The sequence below is a fragment of the Pyrgilauda ruficollis genome, unplaced genomic scaffold, assembly GCF_017590135.1.
Source record: "Pyrgilauda ruficollis isolate IOZ18807 unplaced genomic scaffold, ASM1759013v1 scaffold56, whole genome shotgun sequence".
NCBI classification, from domain to species: domain Eukaryota; kingdom Metazoa; phylum Chordata; class Aves; order Passeriformes; family Passeridae; genus Pyrgilauda; species Pyrgilauda ruficollis.
This window is the reverse complement of record NW_024527266.1, coordinates 2,656,227-2,680,253: the sequence shown is the minus strand read 5'-3', so window position 1 is coordinate 2,680,253 and position 24,027 is coordinate 2,656,227. Positions and strand designations below refer to the sequence as shown.

At 48.1% G+C, this 24,027-nt stretch overlaps 1 protein-coding gene across 1 annotated transcript; it reads left to right on the top strand.

Moving 5' to 3' along the window:
• Positions 1 to 9,816: 9,816 nt before the first annotated feature.
• IL2RB (interleukin 2 receptor subunit beta) lies at positions 9,817 to 21,883 on the top strand. The gene is made up of 10 exons (XM_041481656.1): positions 9,817 to 9,943; positions 11,198 to 11,295; positions 11,622 to 11,748; positions 13,197 to 13,311; positions 14,466 to 14,577; positions 15,113 to 15,261; positions 15,676 to 15,853; positions 17,647 to 17,743; positions 19,521 to 19,605; positions 20,957 to 21,883. Exons 2-10 carry the CDS (start codon positions 11,214 to 11,216, stop codon positions 21,776 to 21,778), a joined length of 1,767 nt encoding a protein of 588 aa, XP_041337590.1. The 5' UTR covers positions 9,817 to 9,943; positions 11,198 to 11,213; the 3' UTR covers positions 21,779 to 21,883.
• Positions 21,884 to 24,027: the final 2,144 nt, after the last annotated feature.

The window sequence follows — 24,027 nt, the reverse complement described above, 5'->3', positions numbered from 1 at the left end:
TGCTTGCATCCAAAGCACCAGGGAGAGCAGGGACACAAGGAAGCAGCACCTGGCTGCTTCACAGCCTTTGTCACAGGAGGGACAGTCACAGGAACTGTCTCTGACCTTGGCTCAGCTGTCAGCTATGGTGCAAAGTCTGCCCCACATCAGTGCACTCTTCAGGGGCTGCCACGCTGTACTGGAGCAAGTTTCCCCTCTGCTGCAGCCTGCTGTCCTTCCTCCTCTCCCAAACCACCCAGATAACCCGCTTCACTCACACCTCAGCCTTGTTTATCTCCCAGTGTCCAGAGAGGGAGAGGGGGTGATGCAACACCGCAGCCAGCATCGCCCAGTGCCACGAGCAGAGCTGCCACCTCCTCCATCTGGCACACTGCAGCCAGATACCAGCAGTGGATTCAGCCTGCCCAGACCTCCTTTCTCTCAACTTCCCTTTCCCATTGCTGGCTGGGAGCTACCACAGGATTTGAAGGGTTGGACGTGGGCCCTGCTCAAGGCTATGTGGGTGGTGGGGCACAGCTGCATTTGAAGGCAGTTGTTCCACTGCATCATGCGGCATGGCCCTTCTCTGACCACAGGGGCAAAGCTGACACTTGCCCAGTCCCACCAGGAGGCCAGCTCAGTGCACACTCTGCTGTGCCACCCACACATGCCAACACACATACCAACCTCATATGGACATCTCTCACCTTCCTGACAACGGAAACCGTTGCTCTTTGCGAGCCTGGCTCGCTCTGAAGATGCTATCAGGAGGTGGGCAGAGGGTGCTGAGGCTCCAGACCTCTTTGGTACAAGCACAGCTCCCTCATCTAATGAAATACCTTCTCCTTCACCCACGAGCTCTCTGTGATCTCTTGCCTTGCAGTTATACCACAGTGAGGGCCAGGGCAGAAGGTTTAAATCAAAGGCTTCCGACAGTTTCTCATTCCACAGACCATCCAGTCTCTTGAGTTTGTGTCACTTAACTCACAAATGACCTGTGAATTATTGCAAAACTTCACACTTTTCCCAATCTCTCTTTGCAACAGCTAAAATGGGAAGGGAGCAGGATGCAGAGCCCTCGGCTTGGAGAGGCTAAGGAGTAGGGAACTCCCCATCTACCTGGGCAGGTTGTAAATAGAGCCCTGGGTGATTTGGAGGCAGGAGTCTGTGTTCTTTCTTGATTTATTTTAACACACTTTTGCCAGTGTGGGTGAGGATGGAGAAGTGCAGGGGTGCCTCCCTGCTGGTGTGAGCTGCAGTGCACCCTGAGGGGGCAGATGTGCCCAAGCCTCACAGGTGCCACCGAGGGCAGACGCAATGCTTCAAAGTAGCCAGAGGAAAAAATGATCCACGGAGAAGAAGGAAGACAATAGGTCTCGTGTCTAACTGACCCACACTCTGCAGGCATAATTTTCACTGTTCTGACCCCCTGCTCTGAAGCCCTGATCACCTTCTAGGTGTTTGACACAACAATACCCTAGTGCAAGCATCTTCCACAGGATGCCTGATGGTCCCAGCATTCTGTTTGCCCCACACATGCTTTTCTGCGTTTGTGGCATTCTCACATTCACCCCTACAGACACTATTTTTCTCCCCATATGCCCTTAGTTCTGTCCCTGAAGTAATGGAATGGGGCAGATCACTAGAAAGCACATTCCTGGCAAAAAAAGCCCTGTCACCTGCAGCCACAGTCAGCAATTCAAGAGATCTTTAGGGCCAAGGGTCCACAAAATTACTATTCCACACACAATTCAAAACACCTCTCAAGCCCTTGCTTTGCCCCAACTCCCTCTTTTGTATGTGTGATATGCTGGTGGCATTGTTTTAGTCCAAGAGAATTTTGCAGGCTTTGATAGCTGTACCACATGATTTAAATTTTTTTCTTTAATTCTATTTGTTCATTATATATGGCAGATACTGAAGCACTCCCCTGACCCTCAGACAGGCTTCCTTCTCCTCCCTCATCCCCAGTCCTGCCAGCTGTGGAGGCAGAACAGCTGAGCCTTCAGCTCAATGGGTAGAGCAGGCAGGGACAGTGGTGAGTTGGCTCAGCCCACGACTCTCTTGTCCTGCAGGATGGCAACCTGAGCCCGAAGGAAATGGAGAGGGATGCATTGCCTTCTCTTTACTGCCGGTCTTTTTTTTTTTTTTTTTACTCCCTCCTCCTCCTTTACGTTCCTATGCCAGTCCTCACCATTTCAAGGCACTGTGCAGAGAGCTCTCAGAGTGCAAAGTGCAGGGGGAGCAGTGGGAAGGCAGGTGAGGACAGAGAAGGGCGAGAGGAAAAGGTCAGTGACGAAAGCCCGGAGCGATGGCTCTCGGCTGAGCTGCGGTCTGTCCGTGGTGCACTATTTCTACTCGACAAGAATTCGCACATCTGGGGACCACAACTCCTTCCACCGCCCACGCTCGTCCCTCCTCCACCAGGGGGGCTGAGGCAGGGGAGGGGGAAGGAGGGAGAGATGCTGCACCAGCCTGTCCACATCATTTCCAAGGCCAAAAGGATAAAAACCCTGAGCAGTCCTTTCCATCAGCCACCTTCCCTCTGAACACTGAGCATCTCTGATGAAGGAACCTGCTGCCTGCAAAGAGGGTGGGGAAAATAGCAAGAAAGGGGGGGATCTTTTGTGGTGCACAGAAGGTCCGCACTGGAGAAGTGTAGTGACGCTCTCATCCTTGAAACATAAAAGCAGCAGTACATGTTTCCTATTAGAATGAAAGCCTCACCTAGGCAGACTGTGGCTAAGAGAAGGGACTCTGGTGCCTGTGCACATGTGCTGTCCTTGGCCTGTTTCCAGGGTAAGCATTCAAGTGGAGCCAAGTGCTTGATGCCCCCCGTGCTTCCCCGCTGGGCCTGAACTGTGCTCTGTGTGTGTATGTTTGTGTGCACGAATGTGTGCTCAGGTGCGAGCCCAGGGCAGTGCCCCCACGGACCTTCCCCACAGCCTGCTCCAACTGCAGGGCACAGCACCTGCCTAAAATAGCCCTCCCAGCCCCTTGAAACTGCTCTTTGCGACTGCAGGGAGAGGGAGGGTGAAATTCTGAGCTGCTTCATGCTCTGTGCCCTTTTCTGCCTCTCATGTGGGAGCTACCAGAGCAACAGGGAACGGTGATGCACAAAATGACATTTCCCCCCTGCCCATGCGTGTCAGTCAGGAAAGGAAGAGGAGGAAAGTGTAACCCTGTGTGTCTTTCTCTCAGTGAAGTCCCATTTTCCCTGAGATATATACATCCAATTTCCCAAATAGGAGCACAGCCTCTGGAGCAGATGAGGTGAGCTGCAGCTTGGGCTTTGTGTTATGGCAACGAACTTGACAGGTACCACATGGACAGGGCTCTGGGTTGGATCTCTCAAGGAGCATCTACGGGTTCCTCAGAGACTACAGTGAGGAAAACAGTAGTGTCCACAGTGCGAGTTTTGACTCCAAGTGGTGATCTTGCAATGTTCTCCAGGATCTTGTTAGTAGTCTCCACTAACATGCAGCCTTGCCTACCCATAGCCATCAAAAACAGTCTTTTTGATTGTGTGCAGCCTCGTGGAGGCACAGAGCCGCTCTGCTGCAGGCAGTTCACCTCAGAGGAGGGCTCCATAGGAGGAAAATCCTCAGAGGAGCAATCCCAGAGGTTAAACCCTGGCAGAGGTGTGCTCTCAGGAGGGCTGGGGGGCTCTGTGTTCTGAGCTGTTTCACCAGGTAGTGCTACATCCCTTGAGGGAGTGAAGTGCCCTCAAGTCCTTGGGTCAGGTGGTCCACCTGAGCACCACTCTTCCCTTCCACTCCTTACACCCAAGTAAATTGGCTGTGGCCTTTCTCATCAGACCTTCTGCCTCCCAGGGTGGGGAGTAGCAACGTTAGAGGGCAAATGAGGGGAGAGCTGAACCCAGGAAACCACAGAGCAGAGGGAAAATCGCTCTTCAGGCTGAGCCCAGGGGAGAAAGAGGAATGCAGTTCCCGAGCAGTGAGCTGTAAGGAGACAGGAAGCTGCCTCCAAACAAGTAATTTCTGTTCAGGCATTTTAATGACATGAAAGTTAATAATTACTGCAGTCACAAATCAGTAACCCCCAGAAGGGCTTAAGGGGGAGTAGGAGGTTGGCCCTTGGATAAGCATGACATCACCAACCACATTTTCAAACAAAATCAACAATCTAATTAACTCCCTTTCTAGAAGCTGCTGAGGCAAAGAGATGAAGAAAACGAAGGAACAAGGAGAGCTCTGAGCAGAATGGTGGTGGTGGCTGTAATGATTTTTCTTTCCTCTAGAGAAGGAAGGGAAATGTGATTAAACTGGAAACAAGTCTTGATAATCAAAATACCTGAGGGTTTATTCACAAGAATCTCCTTACAGTATCGTGTCTTGCCTTCAAACAATTTTGAATGTACAAATAAATCCCTAAATTCTTCTCAGTTTATTAGGTCTGGAAGCTGCCATTTCTTCATATTAGGCTTGTCAAGTATTTGTACCCTCTAACTTTAAACAGAGAGAGATGTAACACATTGACAGGCTGAAAAACAGAGCAGGGTTTTATCTCTCCAAGACTGCCCAGGTAATAAGGTAATGATTTCCCTCAAGGACAAGAGCAGCCACTGATGCTGAATAGCAAATCAGCCAGCATTCAGCTCATTACCTTGCTTGGGCATAGACTTGGTGTAAGGCTGTTCTCTGAGTCCAGTGCTGCCTTCCTGTAGAACATATCACTTGCACAGGCAATCCATCTTCAGTACAGGTCTGTGAGCAAGTTCTGTAGGCAGTCTAGCCATGCATCTTCAGTATTCAATGCCAGGAGAACCCACAGGGATTTGCAGAGGCATGTTTCAATACTATGAGTTAATAATGGCCCTACAGACATGGGCAGTGGACCCAGGGGTGTGATGCAAGAGCCTGGTCTATGAATCTGTTTTTGAAGAAGATGGGAAGGTGTCCTTTACATCCCTTTCTCTGCTGTGGAAATTGAGACTCAGAGAGGATGTGAGAGCTGTACACACACGATGATAGTCCCATGGGTATGTACCTTCCTTCCAGTTCCCACTGCTGAATTTTCCATTGCAGTGTGCCAGAATAAGACCATCTGCATGCACAGGCACCATGATTAAGCTGACAGAGATCACTTGCCACACTGCTGTGGCTCAGATGCCTGCTGGGCCTCAGACACCATGTCCCCAGGCTCAGACAAGTCTGTAGGCAATGCCCTTCCTTCATGTTACTAAGCCAGGCCCAGGGTGACAGCCCAGGTCTTCCTTGAGAGTCTCTAGGGAGGGACTCTGGGTCTTAACAGCCCTTGTGGCACCACGAGCACTCATCAGGGAGACAGGTATCCACTCCTAGGAGCTCTCTTGAAGCTTGACTCTGCTGCTGGGCTCCAGCCCCTCCAGCCAAAGCCCTGACACTGTCTAGTTCAACCCAAACATTATGAGGAGCCAGGGCTCAGGTCCCAAGCAGGAGCATCTCGTGCCTGTCCCATGCTCCTCCTCATGAGATCATAGCAGTGTGTTCACAGCCAGGCAGGCTAAGAGTGAAACTGCTTGAAAGTAGCATGCTCTCCCTCCCACCCTTTTCCCCCCACTTCTCTAGGGCTGTGACCATCACTGTCAAGGAGTGAAAGTGAACACCTCCTCCATCACCTCCCACCTCTGGCCTCTGACTTGCCTCGAGTGAAGGAACCTGTGAAAGCCTCAGCCTCCTACCACTTTTGTCCATGTTCTTCTATAGCCTACAGGGCTAGGGAATCCCTACTTTTGAACATTTTGTGTATTCGTGTGCATTTGATGTCTGCTGCCTTTATCAGGCATGTCTATCAGGAAATTCTGTAGGGTAGAATTTGCAAGGAAAGAAATGCTGGAATATCATCTGCTCTATAGGTAGGCTTAGTACTTGCTGCCCAGCATTGTTACTCCATTGTGGTACCCGATTCCAGATCTTAAACTCTATTGCTTAAATACCTCTCCAGTTAAACACAGTGATGGAGATTAACCTGAGGGCAGTGTTTAGTCTGTAGCAGCGATATCTCTAGGAATCATGGAACAGGAGGGAAAAAATCTCTCTCACATCAGCCCAAGTCTGCTGATTTGATACAAAGCAAAACCTCTTACAGGCTTGTAATGTGAACAAATTCAATAAAGACCTCACTTATACACTGAGCAGTGGTTTCCCACAAGGCCATTTTTACAGACATTTTTCAGAGTAGAACCACAGTTTAAGGGGAAAATAAGTGCAGATGTAGAACAACAGTGTAGTTTTGAGAAGCGCATGCATACGATTGGCAGGAAATTCAATGCAAAGGTTATAGTTAAAACAACATTATTTGGAAAGTACCAGAAATAACTTGCACAGCTTCTAGAGACCTTCACTGTGTATCCTGTCAGGAAGCGAACTTTAGTGGCCACCAGGGCATCTCTGCCCTCATGCCTTCATCTCCTGCTGGTTCTGTGCCCTTTCCACTGCTCCACTCCAGAGGGCCACGGGGACAGGACACCGAGATGGATCTGCTGAGCCCTCCAGTGAGCTCACTCCGACGAGCTGGGCAGTTTGCAAGGCATCCCAGTTAGCCTGGCACCCTGGTCCCACTGAGCCAGCAAAGGGAAGGGGTGTCCCCAGCCTAAGAAATGTGATGGGCTGATGAATTGTGGGGTAATTTGACACCACACAATGCTTTTGCCCTTCACGCTCCTTCTGTGTCTGTTCCCCCATTCACCTTTGCCATTTTGCAGAGACTGTCAGTGGACTCACAACTGAAAATGAGCAGTTTCAGCAGCACTCCTCTTCCCTAATGAAAGCGGTGTGAGAGCAAAAAGTCTTGTGCATAAGTACATGCCTCAGTCTTTTTAAAGTATTTTTAAAACTTTTACTGCACCTGAAACGAATCTGGACCAAACAACAGCTTTAACCAAACCTCCATCATCACACTTTTACCTGTCACTTTAACACGAACAACAACACTGACTGCAGAGTTTACCTGTCTCAGCCACCATTATGGGGACAGGAAGGTAAAGACAAGAACACCTCGTATGTGTTGCTGACAGTGTGGTTTTGTTTGTCTTCTCACATTACAAATGGCACAATTCCTAACAATATCGGTGTGAAGGAGATAAAAAGCGCCACATTCTCAGTAGCACAACATCTTGGGCAATCAAGTTCAAAAACTGTGCTGAGAGCAAGCATAATTTACATGTGCCAGGTGGGGTCTGGACATAATACCATTATCATGTCTCTGGAGGAAACCCTCTCTTATTTATGCCACACGGTCATTACTTCAATACATTTTAAACTGTGTTTCCAAGGAAAATATGCTGAGGAAGTTTGCGTCTCCACACATCGAGGTTTGATTGCCTGTAGCTGATCCATCAGACCATTCCCCCTCCCTTCACAGTTTTGGAAAAGTCAATCAATTCCAGTTGCCCTTGACAAAGAGGTATATCCCTTATTGAGCAAGGGTATCTTGATAGAGAAGCGTTGGTTTTTCATTGGGACCCTCCATGGGAAAGTCTTTAATGTAACATCAGTCCTTACTAGATAGCAGAAAATCTGCACAAGAATCTATTGTAGAGAAATACATCCAGAAAAAAACAGCCTCCAGAGAGGCAGTTGATCACACAAATCCTTGCTTCCAACTGCTTCAGCCACCCATCTCGTATAGGGATTCACTACATGTTAAGTTTTCCTCTTCTACTATTTCAGGTGGCATAGTGCACAGTCAACCTCATATGATTTTTATGCATACATTAGGAAAAAAAAAAAAGAAGGAAAAAAAGGGAATCAGTGGAGGTTTCTTTCCTTGATAAGCTGAACAATAAAAAAACCTGTGCTTTGTGCATTTGCTTTCCCAAAGTGATCTCTGGTCTTAAGGAAAGTGTAGATTTCTCTAGCCTGAAGGACAAACAGGAAAAATTGTGGTTAATATGAATGTTCCATTGCAGCTGCAATGGTGGTGAGTCCAATAACTTACTCACAGAGGGTGAGGATTTCTGTGCCAGAGTAAGCTGCATTCATTTTCAGAGTTCCTGGGAAAGGTGGTCTGAGACCTGATAATCCATGCCATTACATCTCCATCCTGATGGGAGCCCCCAGGGTGCAGCATACACATCCAGCAGTTACCAGAGTTGGAGAGCACACAGCTCATCCTCTCCCCTGCTCCTCTTCAGCAGAGGCTGGCTGGTTTTGATTCCCTAGTTGTCCTCCCCAAGCGTGGCCTGACAAGAGTTTTCAGATGCATTCAAATGACAGCTCTCAAGACTCCTGGTCCTTGTTGTGTCTGGTGAAGAAAGAGGTGCTGCATTCCACTACTGCTGGCTAAGTGAGTGCTTGGTTCTAGATCAACTGCAATGCTTTCCCAGAAATGGCCATGAGGATTGACTATTGCAGCCTTCTGCAAAATGGCTCTGCCTTCAAACTTCTGTGTTTGTCTCCAACACTATTTCTTTTTGAGGTCTAGTATCTTCTGACATCCAGTCTCTGGGCTGGGCTTCCTGTGACTAAGAACCCATCTTCCACCTACACCCTTTTTCCACTACCTGAATCCCAGATCACTTTGTTTTTATACTAGGTCCCATCCTCCAGGTTTATAGAGTACTCAAACAAGAACTGCCTGGAGACTTGAGATTAGCCTCTGGCAACTTTTGGTCAGCAAAACCTTCTTGCCAAACCTGAGCTTGGGCCTTGAGCTGCCCTAGGAGAGAAAGATGAGGAGCACGGAGTGTGGGACCACTGTACACGTAAGAGGAGACTCTCATCATGCGGCCTCACACCAGCGGCCATCATTGTGCAGCCCAGACCAGGCAGGAAACGTGATGTGCTGCACTTCAGAGAATTCTATTTCTGTATGGAAAAGAGAAAGGTGTGTGAGGACACATTTGCAGGTCCGTGTCTGTCTGTGAACCGGGCAACCATCAGGCTGTGGATTTGCATTTGTACATCTGCCTTGGCTTGGGATGTGAAGGCAAAGAAAGGGGCTATCTGTCTGCAAAGGTGAGGGCATAGGAAGCTTTGGAAGAAGGTGAAAACATTTTTTGTATCTTTTTCTGGCCTGTTGAATGGACAAGCCACACCAAACAGGCACTGCAGCTACTGCAGGGCGGTATTGCCTGGCTGGACTAGCTGCAAGGCTCAGGTCAGAGAGGGATGGTTCTTCCTTCTGTGGAGTGAATGGGGTGTTTGGCTGGGTAGGGAGACAGTGGGATGGGTGTTCTTGTGGTGTCACACCATCTGCAAGTGTGAGGGTGTGCCTCAAACTTGTTCACACTCAGTATTGACCTGGTTCTACTCCCGCTGTGACCCAGCATGGGTCCTCTAAAACTGGGGCAACCATGTCTGGTTTCATTCAGGTGTTGCTCAGGTCAGCAACTGCAGCTATTTTTCACAAAGTAGTCCATGGTATTTCTACTGTAGACAGACTCCTACCCCCAGTTTCAAAGTGATCTGTAAACTTGTGTAGACCCTGAGAGCAATATGAGTGATCCATTTGGGTGCCTAAAAGAGGAAGCTATGGGTCTTGCAAGTATCCCAAGAGGTCCTTTTTGCTCTCTTTCCTCCCAGCAATGGTTTGAAACTGGTCCCAGAATGTCTGAACATTGCTAACACCTGACCCCTCTAACCCGTTTCTGCACTTACTGCTTTATCAGCAGGAAGTAGAATGTGGTTTGGTTTTGTTTTTTTTTATTCTTGGCCTTACTAGCCTTTTCGATACTCTGGGGCCTTGTCTCAGTCTGACAAGGCAGGCAAGCAGCAGCTTCCTGTGCACAGGTGAGAGGGAGAAGACAGAGACCATGCGCAAGTGAGAGAAGCAGCTTTGGAGCAGAACTGCTGGGGTGTAGGCACCTCTTCTCTCATGGACACGCACTGAGCCGGGATATCTGCCTTCATCGCTCTCCCTTTTTCCCTTCACCCTTCTCCTCACTGTTTGACATTCAGCACCAGCTGCCGTCCAACCTCCGACCCCTTCGTCGGGACTGCTCAGTGCCTGGAGCTGGAAGGTAAAGGGGGCAATGCCAGCTCTCTCCCACATGGGGGTGGCTGATCTGAAAGCATCTTAGAAGGAGTTTCAATCTGACAAACTGAATCTTGCTGTTGGGAAGGGCTGAGAACATATTTATCTCTCTGTCTCTCCACAGTCCTCTCAAATCATACCCCACATCTCACACCCATGCCGCCTGCTTTCTCTCTTTCTCTCTCCTGTCTGCTAATGTGTTGTCATCATGTTTTTCTTCCTCTGAACCTAATCTTTTATCACAACGGGAATTGGTGTTAAGCTCATGCTGGCCCTTTATAAACCCTCTCTTCACACCCCTCTGGCAGTCCCAGCAAGGTCCAGTTCTCCTCAGGTCTGCCTGAGCTCCAAGGTTGGTGAGAGGTGGGGGCGGTTCCTTCTCCTGTGGGCAAAGGCAGATCCCAAGGTCCGGGTGTCCGGGTGGATGGGGAGAGAGAGAGGCTTGGATGAGAAGACTGTAAGGTCAGTCTGTCTAATATGGAACATGACTGTACAAGCTTTATAAGACAAGGAGGCTCCCTGAGTGCTTTGGCTGGATGAGGGCTGCTGCTGAGTTTCCTACTTACAAAGCCCAAATTTTCTTATACGCCTAAAATCATGACTCCTTCCAAGGCAGAGCAAGGGTCTACTTGGAGGGGATGATGCATAGTTTGTGAACTACTATGTAGTATTTTTTTATATGGTAAAGCCTTGACTTTCTAGAATATGGTAAACACTTTCTTCTCCCTGATTCCCCCACCTGTCCCAAACACGCTATTCAAAATCTGCCTCCTAAGCCATGAGCTCTGCAACTAACTTCTGTCAGTTGCATCCAAGGACCCTGTTACTCAGCAAGCACCTAGTTATTTCAGCCCTAGGGTTTACCAAAAAAAGAAGCTCTTCAAAGCACAAGCTGTGCACAGCCGAGGCAGCACTCTCTACCTGAGTCAGCAGGCAGCCTGAGACAACGCGCACGGACTGCTGTGCACTCACTCACTCACGCGTTTTCAGAAGACATGATTCCTGCAGGCAGCCTCTGTGCTGCCCTGTGAACAGCCTCACTGCTGAGCAGAGCACCCAAGGCAGGAGAGCAGTGAGGTGCTGAGTGGAAAGACTCTGGAGTGGAAGGGATATGAGTTTCTGAAGCTAGAAGACTGGCACTGCATCCTAGGACAGTGGATGTCTCCTGTGAGATGACATCTTGACATCTTCCTAAGTTCTCTTGCTGAGCTGTGTTGTGGGGTTGTCTTCTCTCTTTCAGTGTGTCGCCAGTACTGATGAAGCCCTCATTGCTGCTGCTGTCTCACCTCTGCCTGTTCAGCTTCATGCCTCCCTCGTGGGCATCAGACTCAGCACAAGGTAAGAAGCGATTCCTTTCACCTGTGCTGGCTGGGTGAACAGGGAGGGGAGTCAGCCAGGGCAGTGTGTGTGCCATGTATATTGCTGTGCAGTGTTTGTGTTGTAACATGCAGCCAGAGGAGGTTGCAATATTACTGGTCTCTGATGGGCACATCAGCCTACAAGGATATAGGGAAATCAGTGGCACTGCCTTTCTTACTTGGACTTGTCCAGCAGAGGATTCAGTCAGTAGTTTGGGATGGGGCAGCATTGTCCGGAGTGGTGATTAACACCAAGCATAGTTGCTAATTGAGCCACATTGCTGTCTGTCTCTCCTCTGCTGGCAGGTGCCTCCAGCCTCACTTGTTGGTATGACTCACGGGCGGCTCTCTTCTGTGACTGGGACCCGGGCAGGGACCTGGCTGAAGCACCATGCCAGCTGGAGATTTTATCAAAGAAAGGCTTTTGTGACAGGTGGGTGACTGGAGAGACTGAGGAAAAACAATGCCATTTTACAAAAATGTAGGTTTCCCCCTCCCAGGCCAGGTATAGTGGAGAGAGCTGAGATGTTTTGTCTTGAACTCTGTCTCTACTTCCATGTGGGCTGAGATGCTGGCAGCCACTGCTCAGTGTTTGCCATCTGAGAGTCCCAAACTGTCTAGCACAACCCACCTTCCAGCTCCAGGGCTCTATCTGAACTTCACTTTTCAAAAAATCCCTCTTCCTTGGCAGACACCCTCAGGACTGAAAGGCATTTTCAATGGAAAATGAGGTTGTATAGAGATGGGGCTGGAGAAAGGTGGAATTGAAGTTATACAGAGGCCATTTGGCAATGGCCAGGATGAGCTGAGATGTTGCACCTTGTGTAATCATGAATGAAGAAAAATACTGTCCCCCCTTCTCTTCCCTGGCTCTTTTGTCTCTTCCAGTTCATGTTTTCCTCTCCCATGTGCCTCCCAGCAGAGGGGAGGTGTTTGGCCAGTACTGCAGTGGGGGCTGGCTGAGTCCCTGTCATCTCCAAATAGGATATCTGCAGCCAAGAGGCTTACCAGCCAAGCCCAGGACTGCCCTGGGTGCCTGCCATAAGGAGAGGCTCAGTGTGATTCTGTCATTGGGTGGGTTACTTGTCACTGTCATAGAGACACCTCCAGCTGGGTTAGATTGGCAAATATATCTTGGGGCTGGTGCATGGCTCTAGAAAGCTAAAACACTGGTGTTGCTCCAGAATCAGAGACTGTGGCTGGAACTGGGGCTGGATGTGGAACTGTGTCGTTCTTTGGCCAGGGCTCTAGAAAGAAAACCCTCCCCACTGTCAGTGGGTCCCAGGCCTGATCTGACCTCAGACCTCAGTCAGACACTGCCCCACTGCAGCCCCACAGATGCTCTCCACCCTGCCACACCCCGTGCCATAGCTCAGCTGGGGCTCTCTTGTCAGAGCAGAAGAGAGGTCACGGTGTAGTGCTGCCACTTGAGATGTACTGTCCTGGCTGACTGAGATGTGACCTGTCTCAGAAGGTATGTGTCACTGAGTATCTGAGATCCTACAGGACTGTCAGTGTCTGGAAGGAGACTTGTAAATCCTAGAGGGGTGAAACAGGCCCCTGTCTTCCAGCACCAGGTTGCTGTAGGTGATTTTGTGCTCTGTATGCCCTCTGATATCAACAGGAAGCAGAGAAGATAGGAAGAGGATTTTGTGAAATCTTTGAAACTGGAAATCTGCTGTTATATTTGCCTTGAAATAACTGGGGTGCATTGACTTCCATGTGCCAGCACATAAAATTTGTCTGAATGATACATTGGGGAGAGAAATTAGGATTAAATCTTTGCTGCAACCTGTTCAGCAAATACAGTAGGATGAAAAATGCTTTGAAAGCCCTTTAGTGTTACATAATGTTGACTAACTACAAACTATAACTTTCCAGCTTACTGGAGTTATATCCCTCACCTGAAAAACGCAAGAAGCACTGCAAATTACCCAAGGCAGAGCATATGACAGGACTGAGGAGATGCATCAAAACCTTCAACCAAAATGTTAATGTGAGTAATTCATCTGGGATGTCCTGGCTAAGGACAAAGGGGAAAGGATTTATATAAGCATTTTGGGTGTATAAGCAGTGCAACATCCAGGGGTAGTATAAAAAGCCCAAACCTAATCCCTGGGTCCAGATCTGGGATGGGGCTTGGTGTTGTGGGCTATTGATATACGTGCTTCCCGTGGGCTCCTCTGCAGGAGGGATTGGCTTCATTGTGAGCTGTGGTGGCACATGCAGAAGAGCTGCAGGACAGACAGATCATAGGCAGCGTCCCATGTCTGAATCACCTGTGTTTGAATCACCCTTCCTCTGAGGAGGGATGGGCATCACCACCAGCTCCGAGGTCGCCTCTTGATCTCTTTTTCCTGGAAATTATCAATACCACTTTCCAGATCATTAGTTACTGTGAAGTGTGGTTAGATGTATCTAATGCAAGATGCAACAGCAACACATCATTGGAGCTAATGGTGGTGCAAATCTTTTAGCTATTATTCTTTATTTAAATCAGTCTTATTTTGGATCCATTATGTACTTCTTTCAGTCACTGCAGTTCCCGTGTTTTCAGAAAACACCCACCCAAATTTGAGCTAATATTTTTATTGGTAAAGTCACAATCAGTTCTAATGACAGACAAGCTTTCATACATTTGCATATCATGTGCAAAGACAAATTGCAGGGTTGGTACAAAGCTCCAAAATCTTTTCTTTCTAATCAAGCTAATTTCTCTGTTGCTTATTCAGTACTGTAGGATGTATGTGGCCCTTCAGCATCACTGCATTTCAAGTGACAAGTGTAACACTAATGTGATTTCAGTCTTACCAGGGAACATAAAATGATCTGGTAAAAATAAAATTTCTCAATAAATGTCACCCATAGGGAGTAACTTTTCTCCTGCTTAGTCAGCACATATAGGAAACTAGCGTATCACAATATTTTGTGCCCTTCTTGCCAATAAACAAAACAAACAAAAAACTCCAATCACATGAAATATAAATTTTTGGTTCTTCACTCACCACTGAGATTTCTGCCCTTCTGCCACAAATACCTTCCATATTTATTGTCAAGTATGCCTAATCATCTTATGCATAGGCAATGCTTAGAAATTTGAATGCTTATTCGCGAGGTTTCATTGCCACTAATGGTTAATTTTCCTTGCAGAATCAGTGCTTCACCATTTCAGACCGTCTTAACTTGTCTGTCCACTGCCACACTGGAGAGAATAAAACCAAAATACCTGAGCAAATAAAAAACTTCAATCCATTTGAAAATAGTGAGTACTCATCTGCCTTCTGGTCCCTAAAACTTCCTTATGAGAGGATAGCTAATTTTCCTTCCTCGTCTGCTGCTATGCAACACCCACAGCTGATTTTAGGCCTTTGTCTTTTGCTTGTCCCCTGCTACAATGAGCACAATACTGACTCCTGTCACTTGCTCCTCTGTCACGCAGTGTCATGCCAGCCACATTCTGTTCTGCCCCATATCTGGCTTCAAACTGGTAATGATAGTTCAGCTGCCCTCATGAAAAATGTGTGCTGCAGGAAGGATGGGAAGTCTTGCTGCTCTTCCTCTGCCCCCTCTAGTTACGTGCTTTCTCCCTTCTTTAAGACAGCTTTGGCATGTTTCAGTCATTGCTGAAAGGATTCAGCTCACTAATCCAGAAGAAGAACATCTACTTGGGACATTTTTTTGCTGGCTGTGTGAGTTTACCCGTCTCAAGGAGATGTCCTGCTGCTGAGGGGCTTGGTGTGCAGTCCTGTTATGGACAGAGTATGGCGATATCAGCCTTGCTTCTTCTCTCTTTCCAGTAAAGCTGAGGCCTCCAGGAGACCTTCAGCTGGTTAACATAACTGAAAACACCTCCAACCTAACATGGAGCCTGAATATTTCCTCTCACTATTTACACGGGATGCGGGAGTACCAAGTGCGGTACCGACACGTGAGTCAGTCCTGGGAGGTGAGTACAGAGGGGAAGCTGGGACGTGTTACCATGTGAGTCCTGGATGAATCTTGTTCTTGTTTATGTCCCCCAAGACTTGCTCCTGGGCCTCCTCTCGGGATGTAAGCAGTTTTGGTGAAGCAGGAGGGAGGATGACAACCCCTGCCCTTTTATCTGTGTCACCTGCTGCCAGTGTTTGGTGATGACAAGGAGGCAGATGGGGATCCTATTTTACTTAGTGCTGTCACAAAAAAATTCAGACAGTTCCAGGACAGACCTGAAAGGTATGGGAAAAGCAAAGCAAAGAAGACTTTTCCTTCAGGGTGAGCAAGCTGCGCACGAGGTGTAAGGGCTTGAGACAAGTCTTCTCTGAGGGTTTTGGAGAAGATGGGTCAGAGTGATGACGATGTCCTAAATTTGCTCTACTCCCAGGAGGCTGCGAACTTGCCCATTGAACAGGACCAGATGTGGACAAATTTTGAGAGACTCTCTCCCAACTCAAAATATGAGGCATCTGTCCGTGCAAGGCCAAGTGCCAGAAGCGCCTACAAAGGCGTATGGAGTGACTGGAGCAAGCCAGTCCTGTGGAGGACACATGCTGACCATAAGGGTAAGTCAGGGAGTCTGACCTGGAGGGGAAAACAGGGACTCAGGGCAAACAAGGTAGAATGGCCAAAACAGGGTGAGAAGCAGAAGGAAGATGTATAGGGAGAGCTGTGTTGACCAAAGAGTAATAGAAAGGTTGAAGACTGTCCCTCCTGATCTGTTAGGTGGGATCATCTCAGCATCACAGCTTAAGGCCAAAGACCCCCTGACCCCAGCAAAGCCACTCTCACTTCCAGAAGCCAGGCAAAATCCACAAGGTATAAATCAGGGACTGCTTCCCCAGAGCAGTAAGGCCAGGTGTCTAACCAGCCAAAGCAGTGACCAAGACTGGCATTTTCCCAGATGCTAATGTTACCTGGGAACATTCTCCAAGCTTCCTAAAATGGCCCAGTTCAGTGTAGGTATTGATCAGTGAAATGCAGTGAAACAGCTCTCAGCTCCTGAGCTGAGGAACACCCGAGCTTGGGAAGCAAAATCTCATGGAAACTGGGAGAGACGTACTGACTTACATGCATGATAAGACTCTTTCAAAAAAGGTCTGCTGAGATTTGCATCAGTCACTGTATGAACTTCCAGCCTTGGAAGATAATGCCCTTCAGTGTGCCGGTGGCTGTGGCCTCTGTCATTTTTTTTTTTCCAAAAAATAATCAGGTAGAGGTTATTCCTTCTCATATTGCCCCCATCCTGCCTCTGCTCAACCCCTCCCTGTTGTTCTTGGTCTTGGTATAAACAGAGGAGCTATGTTTAGAAAGGGCACTGTGTTGCTGTGGCGATCAAATTTTGACAGTGTGTGATGTCAGTGAATCGGATACAGCCGCAACCAGTTGTCATAGCAACCAAGACCCAAAGATAACCAGGGTACCAGAGGCAGAGGAGACAAAGTGATCTGAGTAGCATCTCAAGGACAGGGAAAGAAAGAATGTGCTAAAAATGTCCCCTCCATCTTTTATTTCTTTCTGTTCTCTCCTAAATGCTCCAGAGATTCTCTGCATGACCAGGCCTAGGGACACGAGGGATGGGAGGAGATGAGGGGCAGGCAGAGGAAACAGGCACCAGAATAGCAAGACCAAGGAAAGGTGCACTGGGGAGATATGTGTGAAAGAGACAGATTAAGGAATGTTTGAGATTATGCCAAACAAGCCTGAGGAGTGCTGGCAGCCCTTGCAATGTGGGAACCCAGTCTCTTTGTCCTAACCCTACAATCCAAGTACTAAAACATGGTGTAAAGCTGTAATCTTCCTAGCCTCCTAATGCTTCCCTACACCTCTCCAAAGAAAGAAGCCAGTCCCTTGATCCCTAACCTTCTGTATCCTTATCCTCTTGCCTTCTCAGAGACCTGTGAACCCCATGACTTTCTCTCCCCCACTGACCATTAATGCTGTTTCAAGCCTCCAACCCCACTTTAGCTGGTTTTAGAGTCCCTGCTTTCCTTGGCAATGAAACAGGTTGGTGGACACCTCAACTAGCAGACTGTGCCACCTCATCTGTGACCACCCCTAGCTGTGGTCCTTATGACCAGGGAGTTCAAGCGTTCTTTGTTCAGCACAAATTATCGCTTAAGCAATGCTTAGACTCTGAAACCTGTATCAGCTCAAAGGCTTCCTACACAACACAGCAGAACTCACATATACTCTGACCTGTATATTAAAATTCTAGATAATATTACAACATTATATAAAAATTATAACAAAGGCCCACTTTGATCACCTTGAACAGCCATGAAAGGGCTGCAGCTTCTACCTACAGAATCCTGGTTGGATTTTAACAGCCATTTCCTCGTTCTTTCTCATCTTGCAGGAACATCCCAGCCAGTCCTGCCAGTTCTGATAGTGAGCACTTTCATCTTTGTGATCATTGGGACTGCCTTCCTCATTAACTTACGGACCCTGAAATGGTAATTGAGAATTAAGTTTATGTCTCTGTTCCTCTCCTGTATCTTGTGTGTATTCTCAAAACTCAGATTATTTTTCACCTGGTGTTACTCAGGATAGAGATGGCTTTAAGCCAACCAACTTATGGTTTATAGCCCAGCCTCCTGAGACTGATATTGGCCTGTGGAAAAATAACACCACCCAAGATGATGTGGTTTCACCAGCACTGTCGTATTGTGCCATTCTCCTGTGACCTGGTGCCATGCCCTGGCTAAATTTAAAACAGCTGCCTCAGCACATCTGTTGCCCAGGGGTTAGAGTGGTATTTCCTGGCAGGGATGCATCAAAATTCCCTCTTCAAAAGCAGATCACTGTGTTGGGAACTCTCCCTCTAGCAGGGACCAAGCAAGCCTGGTTACCATTACCTTCTCATTTAAACATTCCAGCAGGAGCTCAGGCAGGATGAGATGACATTGGGCCTGCAGGCAAAACTCCCAGGTGAGGAGCACAGTTCTGGTTCTCCCTGGTCTGTGCAGCCCTCACACACTGATAAAACCTATATGATGCTTCAAGACCTCTTTGCCAGTGTTTCTACCCAGACACTGCTTTTATTGAGGACTGAAAGTGTCTCACAAGGTTACTCAACACCATAATAGGAGCAGTGACCTCTCAGCTTGGCACAAGGTTAGAAACAGCCACAGGTCAGGGGTAAAGAAGCAGGGTGCTGATATTCATGGCAGGGAGCAGGGACAAACATTCTCAGGGATGAAGTTGCAGAGGCTGGATAGTTTCTCTGTAAGGAAAGACAGAGAACCATGCTGAAGGAAGATGGATACTGAGAAAGTCACTGGTCACTATTTTACCCTGAGTCACAACACAAAGTTGAGGAAGTGCTAGATGTATAGCACAGAAGGAGTTAAAAAGGCCTCCTTTCTCCACAAAGTATAATTAACCTAGGGGAATTGAGTGCAGAATAATGCTGAGGTAAGATGCAGGAAGGATTAGACATGCATGAATAAAAATAGCATCTGCAATGATGTAAGGTAGTTTATATGCAAGAGCTAGCAAGCTCTGATGCTGCAGTGAGTACATGGATTGCCTCCAGAGGTCAGGAGGGTTTTTCCTCACAACATCCTACAGCAAAGGGATGACAAGATGATCCAACCACTCTGGGAAGCTGAGGAGCAGATTAGATCACTCCATGCTGCCTCAGGATGACAACACACTGGTTCCAGGGAAGGAGAGGCCTCTGGACAATGCAAGGCATACTCATTCAGGCTTGCATGGCCTGTGTGCCCCGGCTATGCCATGCAGCATCCTGCTAGGAGGGCAGAGAGCTGTGGCAGAGCTTTCCCAGGGATGGCCCTGCTCAAGCCACATGGTCCTGAGTCATTGTGGTGATAGCAAAGCAAAGAAGGGGCAGCTCACAGCAGCGGGAACTTGGAAACACGGGAGGCCTGCTCAGCTTGTCATCAGGACAGGGGCTGAAGGGGGCAGGTGGAGAGGTTAAGGTGACCAGGCAAGGCAGGGAAGAAACCAGTAAAACCAGGGGTTGTCCTTCCCCAGGGAAAAGGCTGGGGGAAATGTATTTTCCAGTGCCAGGTTTATCTGTCTCATCTCCATACATCTGGTGGCTCTCAGACCCTCGAGAGGAAGGAGGGCCCTCAGGCTCGAGTTTACCTCTTCCCCCATGCCAGGGCAGTACCTGGGAATTGCAGGGCACTCTTCCACCCCCACCACAGTGATGGTGATCAGGATCAGGCCCTGCTTCATTTGTCCTTCTCATTGTCTCTCCTTAAGGTTTAAGAAGATCCTGAAGATTCACATCCCAGACCCTGAGAAGTTTTTTCCCCCACTTGTTTCGGTTCATGGAGGTGACATTCAGGTATGGGCTGGGGATGGAGCCATAGTGGGGAGAAATAATGGAAAGGAGCACCCAGTTGCACGTGCCCAGGACAGACAGACCTACACATGCACACATGATATATGCGCCTGTAGCACCAGCTGCTGGGTTCTCTGCTCAAGTTCTATTTTCTGACCATCTAAAACCTGACACTCAGCTGAGGCATCTCTAATTACAGAACAAAGAAATGGCAAACCACACAAAGCGCAGCACCCTGCTCCCCTAATCGGCAGCTTGAGAGACAGCAAGGGACCTGCAGGAGGGAGCTTGGCCTCTCAAGATCCCCCTCCCTCCCAGTTCAGTGCCTCCCTACTTGCCCTAGGTTGCCCAGTTCGTTCCCAAATTTCCTGCTGTGAGCTTCTCCTCTGCTCCTGTTGTGAATTGCCATCACACTGGACAGCACCTAGCTATTCCTTGCATTCTTGTCTGTTTCCCTTCTTTTCCCACTCCACTATTCCCCTCCCCTAGGCTCTCTGTGAGTATGGGCAGCTGCAAGGCGACAATTACCATTCTGTGCAGCATTAAAGAGAGCGTCAGATGCAAGACGTGGGAGGTGATCCCAAGGGGCATCTTGCTTTAAGGAGGACGGAAACAAACTGCAGAGGGCTCAGAAACAGCAAAGCTTTGGAAAAGCCAAGGTGTAAAAGGCTTAGAAAGCTTAAACTACAGGGAAAGAGTACAGAATAGGGGGACGGGGCTGTGCAGCAGGCACTCAAGACACTTTATCAGTGCAGAAAGAGCTTGAAAAATTTGCTTCACAAGCCATAAAGGCAACGGATTTGGGTGCTATCGAAACCAGTTTATTTTTAAGAATAATGATGCACTGAAGGATGTTGCTCATGATGACTATGAAAATTAGGCACAAGGGGCCTGGAAGAGCACTTTAGACAAGAAATCTGCATATGGCCATGTGGATGTATGAGAAGCTTGTTCAGCACCTAGGAATAGATTGCATGAGATGCACCTCAATACTGTTTTTCATGCTTCACTTCATCTTATGGTCTTGTAAGGGTTTTTCCTACCTTTTTTATTCCATTTGTTTCACTTTAATTCTCCATCTTAAATTCCCTGCTCCAGAAATCTCAAAACATAGGCTGACAAGATCCGCTCTTAATTTTAATGTGACAGAATGACATACTCTCTCTGAAAATACTGCAGATGAGACATCATGAATGGGAATTTCCCTCCCCACCACCTCTGGTAACCCTTACTTGGACAGAAAAGGGATCACTTGATTGCTGTGGCCAGTAGTTGAAGAAATCTTTGGTTCCTCTCTGAGTGCAATACTTTGGTAGTCACAGTCTCTCTCTCTCTTGTGTATCTTCCCCACCAGAAATGGCTCTCCTCCCCATTCTCCACATCTTCCTACTGCGTGAACAGCACAATCCCAGAGATCTCCATGCTCGAGGTGATGCAGAAGAATGACCAGGAATCCCGGTTTCTACTTTCCAAGGGAACCCTGACTCCTGATCCTCCCGTAGAAACCAGTGTGCACTCTGGATCCAGCTGCTTCACCAACCAAGGCTACTTCTTCTTCCACCTTTCCGACTCCTTTGAGATTGAGCCCTGCCAGGTCTACTTCACCTACGAGCCTTTCAGCCAGGAGGGCAGCGGCAGCAAGGATGGTGACTGTTACCAGGCTCTCCCCTCTCCAGACCTCTGCACACTGGCAGAGGACGTGAATGTGTTGCCCAACAACTTCTTTCACTGTATCAAGGGAACCCAGGGCTTCCAAAAGGGCTCCTTCATGGAAGAGACAGCAGGTGAAGCCCGGCAGGCCATGGCTGCTCCTGGGGCTCTCCAGTCGAGTGGAGGCACTTCACCAACACCGGTTCTGGAACAGGATGAGAAGGTGATGGACAAAGCAGCTTCACAACCAGCTGAGGCCGCATGCCAGCTGGACACCGACTTTCCTGACCCACAGGACCTTCAGGACAGCGATACTGTCAGTGTAATGGAGGGGAGTGGGAAGGGGGGGCCTCCAGCTGACCCCTGCACACCAGCAGCCAATGCTGCCACTTCCTTCTCCCAGCCTCCAGCACAGAGACAGGATGAGGAGCCGTGCAAAGCGGCCTTCTCCAGCCAGGTCCCAAGCACTGGTGCTTACCTTTCTCTGAGGGACCTCCAAAGCCAGTACAGCCATTGCTCTGTCTAGGATCTGCCTGGAGGAGACCCACAGGTGGGAAAGGCCACCTCTGCAGGGAAGGCTAGATAGATGGACAGTTTCTCTCCTCAGGACACGAATGTAACTTCAGCATCAATCCCATCGGGACTGCTCACTAATGAGGCTGGAGAACACAGACCAACAAGGACTTGCCTTCACAAGAAAATCTGTTTTTCTGTTAATACTGGCTCCAATGGCATAGAAACTCCTCACACTTCTCAGGTGACACTCCAAACCTCACCTATTCATTTTTCCCTTCGCAGATCCCAGTAGGAGACTGTGCCAACACTTCCATGCTCTGCATTTTGGTGTAAAATAGCAGTCAGCTTTGAGGCTGAGCAGGCATATGATCAGTTTGCCTCATACTGGCCTAAAAACCTCAGATAGGACAGAGAAATGCCTGAAGATGTAGCTATGAGATTTTTATACAGGGGCCAATAACACTGCCAGTCAGTGCTGGGGTTGATGATGAAATGGATGAAGACATCTCCTCCTGACTGACCAAGGGTGTGATTTTTTTCTATGATGTCCTCACTTTAAGTTTTAATCAGAGATTACATTCTAAGCTACTTGGTCCAGCTTTAGACTTTAGAGTCTAGACCTTGGAGTCTCTAAGGTCGGCTCAGAGCCACAGCTGCATCAGCTGTCTAAGCAGTGCAGTGCAAAAAAGAAATCCCCATTACTGAGTTAAAAATACTGGGGAAATCCCCTCCCTCTCCTTCTTCCCTCCAGCTCTGATGGTGGCAGTAATAAGAACTCACACAGTTTCCCATTCTTGCTACAATATTTTTCATGAAATCGAAAGCCTTTCTGCCCGGCTGGCAAACTACAGTTATTTGACTATGATAAGCTGATTGCAGAATAGTTCATCCCACATCCTGTACAAGTGGAAAACATCACAGCAGTGCTGCCCATTTCTTCCACTGCTGAAGGGAAACCATTGCCTAATTAGCAGCAAAGATGTGGTGAATGAGCCCAGAAAACTAGCCCACGAATCAGCACCTTTACTGAAAAGAAAACCTCAATCCACTTGCAAAGAATGGGGATAGCACAGACTTCGTTTTTCTTCTTCCTCTACATGCCCTGATCTGGCTTAGAAAAAGCCACAGAAGGAAAGTGGTAAGGCAAAGGAAGATCCCTGCATTCACCATTTGTACCATCTGTCCATTTTCTTGCCGTATTTCTGGCCTTTTCAGCAGTGGGGAAAACCAGCCATGTGCTAAGAGTTCTTCCCATCTCTTAAAAACTCTTCTAATTTATACCAATTATATAGAGAATTTATACCAAAAACTTCAAGGATATTGAACTTGTTAACACTTCTGTCACAGCTGTGAGTGTCAACTAGAACTAATTCTTTCCTGTCTCTGTCTGTCCAAGCATTGAGATTCCTGCTCCTACACTGTTAACTGACACTGCACCATGCATCCTGAATGTCATTAGGAGTCCCAGGTGCAAGGTCCAACCCACTGGCTTGGATTTCACCTGAAAAGGGCTGCTCAGATGAGTTGAGCCTACTTGCTGCTGGGAGGGCTTCGGGAACTATTCCTCTCCTCTCATCAGTTCCTTCACCATCTGTCTCAAGACATGGACTGCTCTGTTGTGTCCAGGAGAAAACTGGAGACACAGCTTCCCAGATAGGAAAGTACAAGGCTTTCCCAGCTGTTTTCTGTACTCTGAGAATCTTCTCAGGTGGACTTTGAAAATGTTCCCAGAGACACTGACTCCCTTGCCTCTGATGGGCAGTTTCCTATCTTACATGGGCCAAGGATCCAAGCTACATTGTCCTCATGTAGACCTTCTTAAGCTTTTCTGTTTTCCTTTATAGAATCATTAAGGGTGGAAAAGACCTTCAAGATTATTTAACTCAAATTTTGACTGAATACTACCATGCCCACTAAACTTTAAATTGCAAAGTGCCACAACTACTTGTTTTCTGAACACTTCCAAAGAGGGTGACTCCACCACTTTCCTGGAGAGACAATGTTTAACCACTCTTTCAGTGAAGAAATTTTTCCTGATATCCAACTTGAACTTCCCTTGGTGCAATCTGAAGTATTTTGATCTATCACTTGTTATCTGGAAGAAGAGACTGACCTCTACCTTGCCACAACTTCCTCTCAGAGAGTTGTAAGGTTACCCTTGAGCCTTCTTTTCTCCAGGCTAAACAGCCCCAACAATCCCTCAGCTTGTGCTCCATACCCTTCACCATCTCTATTGCCCTTCTCTGCACAGGCTCCAGC